This window comes from Carcharodon carcharias, chromosome 1, assembly GCF_017639515.1.
Source record: "Carcharodon carcharias isolate sCarCar2 chromosome 1, sCarCar2.pri, whole genome shotgun sequence".
Classification (NCBI taxonomy): domain Eukaryota; kingdom Metazoa; phylum Chordata; class Chondrichthyes; order Lamniformes; family Lamnidae; genus Carcharodon; species Carcharodon carcharias.
The window spans coordinates 236,832,503-236,840,138 of record NC_054467.1 but is presented as its reverse complement, the minus strand read 5'-3'; the positions used below and the strand labels follow the sequence as shown (position 1 = coordinate 236,840,138).

Genomic DNA, 7,636 nt, shown 5'->3' with positions numbered 1-7,636 from the left:
GGGATTGTATTTAACAGTCCTAGAGTCAAAATGGAACAGCAATTTGGCCCATCCATAGGAGAACATTTGCCAATGGAGAATCTTTAATGTTTTATTGCAACGCTTACACATGTTAAGTTTTTTGTGCTGTAAAATAATTTTATGCACTTGCCTGGACCATGAAAATATCTGAATTATGGAGCATATGCAGGCAAAAGGGAGTCACTCAGGTTTAAAATGTAGCCACATCCCCACTCATGGAACATAGGGTTGGACAGCAAATGCTGGCTTAGCCAGCGGTGTCCACATTCCATGAAAGAATAATAAAACTCTTTGTTGTGCACAATTCAACAGCCCACAGCTCTGGTCCACTTAAAGAAAATGATTTGATGTTTAGCAATTCAAACAGAAATGATGAATAGCCAAGCACGTGTGTGGCTGCAAAATGGTCACAAGTTTTGAGTCCAACCTTGCCCATCAACCAACCTAACTAGCCTAGGTGGGGTCTTTCAGCCAGATTGCTTCATTCAACATGGCAGTAACATATTTGGGCCAGAATTTGCTGTCAAAATAATTGCAAGATTAATACCCACATTGTTATGCGTATGTAAATTCCCCAGCATATCATGGTGAAGGAAAGATACCCCAGAGTTATGAGCCACCACAAATTTCTGGACGATTTGTGCCACACCACCATCAGTCTTGCAAAATTGGCAGTTTGGCCTCACCCTCCCCAGGAGTTTCAAGGGATTGCTGAACTTTCACATTACTTAGCCATTGAAATCACCGCAGAAAGTCAAGGTTGACACTTAACAGGAAAAAAGAACACTTTTAACAGTGAGATTTATATTCATGTGCTGCCATTCAACCATTCTGGACCAGAAAAGGAACACTGTAACTGAGGTGTCTCATTGCTGCAGGTAGTAAATTGTCCTTTGAGGTTTTTGAAAACAGTCCCTGGAAAAGTGAGTGAAGAGGGAGGTGTCCAAGGTGATTGTGGTGAGGGGGACAGGAGGCCAAAGGTTTTCTTGTGGGATAAGGAGGAGGAAAAATTGAACTATCTGGTTCGCTTCTGGCCTCGATATTGCACCTACAACCTGTCAAGACTTCTCCAGGAACACATCCCGGACCTGTGACCTCCAACATTTAGAAGAACAAGGGCAGCAAGTACATTGGAACACCATCACCTCCAAGTCACCGACCATCTCAACTTTGCACATATATCAGTCTTCCTCTGTCATTCCAGAGTCAACCTTCTGGAGCTCCCTACTTAACATCGCTGTGGGTGTACCTACACCACATCAACAGCAGCAGTTCCTTCAGAAGGCCCACATCATCACATTCTCAAAGCAACTAGGAATGGGCAATAAACACTGACTTTGCAGGTGATGCTCATGTCCAGAGACTGAATATTTTAAAAGCTTGTTGTCCAATACACAATCCTCTCTCAACCTCTAACCTCTCTCACAATCACAGCTTTTCATGTTCCTGTTTTAATTAAGGCTGATATGGTTGCTGTTTCATTAAATTTTGCTATTTTATTCCATTTACTAAAAATAAAATTATCCTCCTTGCAATCCTCTGTGTTGAAATGCAAACTGTTGTACTGTCTTCTCGACCCCCTTTTCCAAGATGTGATAAAGTATAAAATTCCCTACCTCCCGCAGTCTTCCCATCTTCCATTAATCTGCGGGCTCGTAAAACCCAAATTTTCTAACTACTAGTCAGTCATCTGACCACTAGTACCTCTGATATCCCACCTTTTCAAGCTTGTTGTTGTCCTGCATCATGGGTCTTGGCTCTATACCTGGGTGTCATATTAATAAAATCAAGTTCAACAGATGCTAATAATATTATACCTGACATAGTAATTTGCAAACATGGATTTGATGCTGAAAGTTTTATTTCATGGCTTTTCAGGACAATTTGCAATGTTGAAAAAAAAAAACATACTTTTCTGTCTCATGACAAGTATTGTGCAAAAATAAAGATTGCTTGAGAAAGCTCATGTATTTATTTACAGGAATTATAACACCAAAATGCTGGTTAACACAATTGCTCTTTTTAATGTTAGGCTTCGTATTAAGATAGCAACAAGTCAATCGTCACTAATATATTCAGTCAGGCGTTATTTATTTCACAAAAAATAAAACCTCATATCCCTCAAAAATAGTAGGCAAATAGGAGGCATCATACCTTAATGTATCTCCCACAATTTACTGTCACCGGTTCAAGTCACTGTGTTTTTTTATTTATCTTTTTGGAACTTATAAATAAATGTATTTTGCTTTTAAGTTCCACCAGAGAAAAGGAGGAATCAATCCTAGAAATAGCAAAGACACTTTATTTCACAGTACGCAGAACAACCTTGGAATATCAGGGCAGATCTGTCTCCCTAACAAAAACAGAATTCCGTGGAAGGGTCATGAGGACTCGAAACATCAACTCTTTTCTTCTCTGCCGATGCTGCCAGACCTGCTGAGTTTTTCCAGGTAATTCTGTTTTTGTTTTGGATTTCCAGCATCTGCAGTTTTTTGTTTTTATATCTGATCTGTCTCCTTGTTGGAGAGCACAGGTTTTTTTTTTTTGGGGGGGGGGTTGCGGGGGGCAGTCATTAACTGAGTCAACAGGCCAATCAAACAGTCAGACAGGCCTGAGGCAGCTCTAATGCTGTTAGGCTGTTGGAATGTAAGAGCAGTAAAGCAATATTTGTGCTCATTAATTCTTCACACTTTCCTTGTGGCTTTTAGAGTGCTTATGGCCTTTTAATTCCTTCTTACTAATTGGGATTTTTACTCTTCTGAGGAGAGATGTTTTGCATTGTTTAACCCAGCCAGGAACCAAGTTCCAGACTGCATTGTGAAGCTAGCACCTTAGCCACTATGATGCAACACTGATAAATTTTCAGGTGTGCTCCCAGTCAACACTGCAATTGAAATCTGCTACAATACATTAACATTATAAATAATCCATTTCAAATATGAGAAAGATTTATATTTAAATGCCGTTTCCTGCTCTTTCATTTTGCCAGCTCCAGCGGAATGCAGATTAAGTTATTTGTTAAACCAGCAGCATTTAAAGTTTTTGCTCAATGCATTTAGAGCGGCTTCAAGTGTCAGGACTCTAAAGATGAACCCGCACCACTTCACTAGTACAGATTATCCTGTTGCATTTCAAACAGGAGAGTGAAGAAGATTTCTGCCTCTCTGATAAACAGGGCCTGCAGATCAGGTGCCCACACAGCATTCTGTACACAACCATGTTCTCGAAGTATGCAGAGAGTGTCTTGTTGCAGGAGCTGCATGCTTCATCAGAACTGGCTAGATGCCGCTCTGCGGAGAAAGAGACAACACATTATTTTTAAAGCATTTCGAAGATTATGTTGCACCAAACACGATTTAAGAAGGTGGTATTCCTTTCCTGTTCAATTTGGTCTCTACGACAGAGTGAATTGCAATCAGCAGCAGTGATATCTTTAAAGTGTTACAATCCTGGGAGGGACCGTTAACATTTAAAGAGAAGTTCAAACACCCAGTGATCAACTGAAAGAAATTACACCACAAGATTCCATGGTTTAAAACAACTGAATTTTACTATACAAGTAACAAGTAAAGCAAACACTATGAAATAAACACTGTCTTAGGTGAACACATCATAAAACATTATAAAACACAATCACCTGTACTTTAGGCTAACATTCTCAACTGAAGCTCCCCTTTTCCCCTCACGACCTTACCCCAGAAAGTATCAGGCTCTTGAAGGTTTTTTCACTTCCTGGGACCAAACCAAAATACCACAGCTCTCATGTATTCACTTTGATTTCTACTCAGTGTTCCAGCTATTCTCCAAGCTATGAAATTTCATGGGGGTCCTTCCACTAACTTTTGCTAAGCAATCCTCAATCATTTCTTCAAACCTCATGACTGGGCTTCTCAGCTCAAACTTAGGCTTCACTGCATTCCTCCACCTCAGAAATACCCCTGTTTTCCATAATCCTTTTGCTTCTGGTCTACAGCTGCTTTTCAGCTCTTATCAGACTCCTTCTTTCTCAGCCTGTGGAATACCCCACCATTTGGGTGCTTTTAGCTCCAACCCCAGAGGACCTTTTAGAAAAATCCCACAGACAACTTTCCAGAATTCCAACCAAGGCTCCACCCTGGATTACTCATCTCCGTGGTAACAAGTTAGTTGAGATGTCTGATTGATTTTTAGGTTAATTAACTTTTAGCTTCAAAATCAAATCTTTTGACCCTGAGGTCTACATGAGTAAATCAGGGCAATTCTCTTCAGACTTACTGTCTATAGTTCCCCAACTCAATGAAGGCCACCTGGCGTTTTTATGGCTTTCACCCTCCTAACTCTAACCTCAAGTACACATGGAACCCTTTGAACTGCCATCATTTGAGGTCTTCTGGCAAAACTCCAGCATTCTAATTACCTTACCCATACAAATTTAATCTTCCCAAAACTAAAGGTTGCCTCTACAATATTAATATAAACCATGAACTAGATGATTATGACACTTCCTCTCTCCTCACCGTCCAAGGGCCCAAACACTCCTTTCAAGTGAAGCAACATTTCACTTGCATTTCCCCCAACTTAGTCTACTGCATTCGTTGCTCCCAATGCGGTCTCCTCTACATTGGAGAGACCAAACGTAAACTGGGCGACCGCTTTGCAGAACACCTGCGGTCTGTCCGCAAGAATGACCCAAACCTCCCTGTCGCTTGCCATTTCAACACTCCAACCTGCTCTCTTGCCCACATGTCTGTCCTTGGCTTGCTCCATTGTCCCAGTGAAGCCCAACGCAAACTGGAGGAACAACACCTCATCTTCCGACTAGGCATTTTACAGCCGTCCGGACTGAATATTGAATTCAACAACTTCAGGTCTTGACCTCCCTCCTCCATCCCCACCCCCTTTCTGTTTCTTCCCCCTTCCTTTTGTTTTTTTTATTCCAATAAATTATATAGATTTTTCTTTTTCCTACCTATTTCCATTATTTTTAAGTATTTTTAAATCTTTTATGCTCCCCCACCCCCACTAGAGCTATACCTTGAGTGCCCGACCATCCATTCTTAATTAGCACATTCGTTTAGATATATATCACCAACTTCCAACACCTATGTGTTCTTTTGTTCTGTTGTCTGTGACATCTTTTGATGATCTGCTTCTATCACTGGTTGCTTGTCCCTACAACCACACCCCCACTCCACACACACACACACACACACACACACACACCTTAAACCAGCTTATATTTCACTCCTTTCCTAATTCTACTTAGTTCTGTCGAAGGGTCATGAGGACTTGAAACGTCAACTCTTTTCTTCTCCGCCGATGCTGCCAGACCTGCTGAGTTTTTCCAGGTAATTCTGTTTTTGTTTTGGATTTCCAGCATCCACAGTTTTTTGTTTTTATGACAACAGTGGGGCTAGTTTAGCAAGAGGACATTTCAATAAGGTTGGAAAGTGTTTATAAAAATCAAAAAGTTCCAACAGAAATATGTATTGTAGGCCCTTCTACTGAAAAGAAATTGATTCCCAATTTAACTCGGCAGAACACAATCCTTACTCAGTTATTTGCCTGATAGTCATAACACAATTCATAATTTAGATCAACCCATTTTTCCTTAAGCACATCTATGGCTCAACAGTCCATGATAGATTTCTCCTTCAAAAATTGCCTTCAAATTTTGAACGTAGACAAACTGCTAAACAATGTACCATTTTATCCAAAGGAATTGGGGCAACTGATCCTTAACAGGAGACATAAAAATGCACATTGCAGCCATTGCAGACACATTACATCTGTCATTCTGACCTTCCCAGTATTCTGTTCTCTTTTCTGCCTTCCACCTTGATCTCAAGGTAACAAAAACAGAAAACGCTGGAAAAACTCATTAGGTCTGACAGCACCTGTGGAGAGAGAAACAGAGTTAATGTTCCGAGTCCGTACGGGCTCGAAACATTAACTCAGTTTCTCTCTCCATAGATGCTGTCAAACCTGCTGAGTTTTTCCAGCATTTCTGTTTTTATTTTAGATTTCCATGCATCCGCAGTATTTTGCTTTTACCTTGTTCTCAAGGTGTTAGCTCCTTGCTGGAGGACCATTGGTTTCATTTCCTTACCATTTGAAAAATCACTGACAAATGTTCTGAAATAGTTCTGTTTGTTTATCTGGTGAACAGCTGTACGATGCTGAACTTCCACTTATACAGTGCTTTATCAAATCCTCAGGACAAGCAAAGCATTGCAATTAATGAAGTACTTCTGAAGTGTAGTCATGCTATTGTTATGCTGGAAAATGCAGAAGCCAATGTGTGGACAGGCTTCCACAGATAAATGAGGAGATGATCTGTTTATGCTGGTGTTATTTGAGGGGGTGAATTTTGAGCAGGACATTTGCTGCTCTTCCTTGAATTCTGCCACCACCTTAAGATATCAATGAGGCCTTGGTTTAATGTCTCATCCAAAAGAGGACAACTCTGATTTTGAAGCATACCCTCTCTTGTTACATTAGACTGCTGCATTAAAAGGTGCTACAGGGTTGCAGCATATTATTACACCATTACAAACTAGCTCTGAGCCACTACCCACACACAATACCTTGCATATAGTCAGAGATGCTTCCAACTTCTGGCTGTTGTTTGTCTTGTCTTTGCCTGGCAGTGAACGACGGAAATGTACTTAAGGCAGAAGCCAAGGCACTGTCCAGACTTTGTGATAACCGTTGCTCATGGGAAACCATACCTGTTAGATACAGCCAAAAAGCAAATCACTTAGGAACAAGTAACATTCATGCCACAAGTGTCAGGCAATGACTATCACCAAAGAGAGAATCTCCTTGACATTCAACCATCACCAAATACCCTACCATCAACATTGATTAGTAATAACAGTAACAGATTTAAAGTAATTGACAAAAGAAGTAATAGTGACATGAAGGAAAACTTTTTCATGCAGCAGGTGGTTCAGGTTTGAAAAGCACTGCCTGAGAGTGCAGTGGAGGCAGATTCAATTGAGGCCTTCGAAAGGAAATTAGACTGTTACCTTAAAAGGGAAGAATTTGCAGGGTTACAGGTAGAAGGCACGGGAATGGCACCAGGTTTTTTGTTTATTTGGAGAGCTGGTGCAGACATGACGGGCCGAATGGCCACCTTCTGCGCTGTAACAATTCTGTGATAATGTTTAGCCAATAGTGCTTTCAATCTTTTGTTACAGTAAAAAAAGTCTTAAAACATGAAATCTTGTGTCATCCTTTCAGCTATTACCTGGAAATCTGAAGTCTGAATTTCTTTTTAAAAAGTTATTGGTCTCTACAGAGATCGTAACAGGTTTTGGACAAGTCCAGAACTGAATACTAGCAGTAATACCCACTCTGACAATTCTTATCCACCCAGCCACACCAGGATGAATTTTTGGGATACGCCTCTTTGACCTGCATTTCTGTTTGCACCTTAGACTGCAGTAGGGACACTCTCCTTTCTGCTGACCGCATTAGCCTCTCAGTGAGTCCTCCCTCTCTCTCTCTCTCTCTCTTTCTGTCCGAAATCTCAGAGACTGAAAATCTATCTCCAATTGCTCTCACCTTTGTTTTCAGGTGTGAACATTTTACATTCTGCTGTCAGGAGTCTCACCCTGGGTCTCCCTGTCCC

The 7,636-nt window shown here is 40.8% G+C and overlaps 1 protein-coding gene across 1 annotated transcript in view; it reads right to left on the bottom strand.

Annotated features, from left to right (window-relative positions):
- Positions 1–1,864: 1,864 nt before the first annotated feature.
- ubox5 (U-box domain containing 5) overlaps positions 1,865–7,636 on the bottom strand; it is a 29,298-nt gene continuing 23,526 nt past the window's right edge. Inside the window, exons 4-5 of the mRNA XM_041190914.1 lie at positions 6,588–6,731; positions 1,865–3,311 (exon numbers count right to left, since the gene is read on the bottom strand). Of these exons, the coding sequence (XP_041046848.1) occupies positions 3,103–3,311; positions 6,588–6,731 (353 nt within the window). The 3' untranslated portion in view covers positions 1,865–3,102. The remainder of the gene's footprint in view (positions 3,312–6,587; positions 6,732–7,636) is intronic.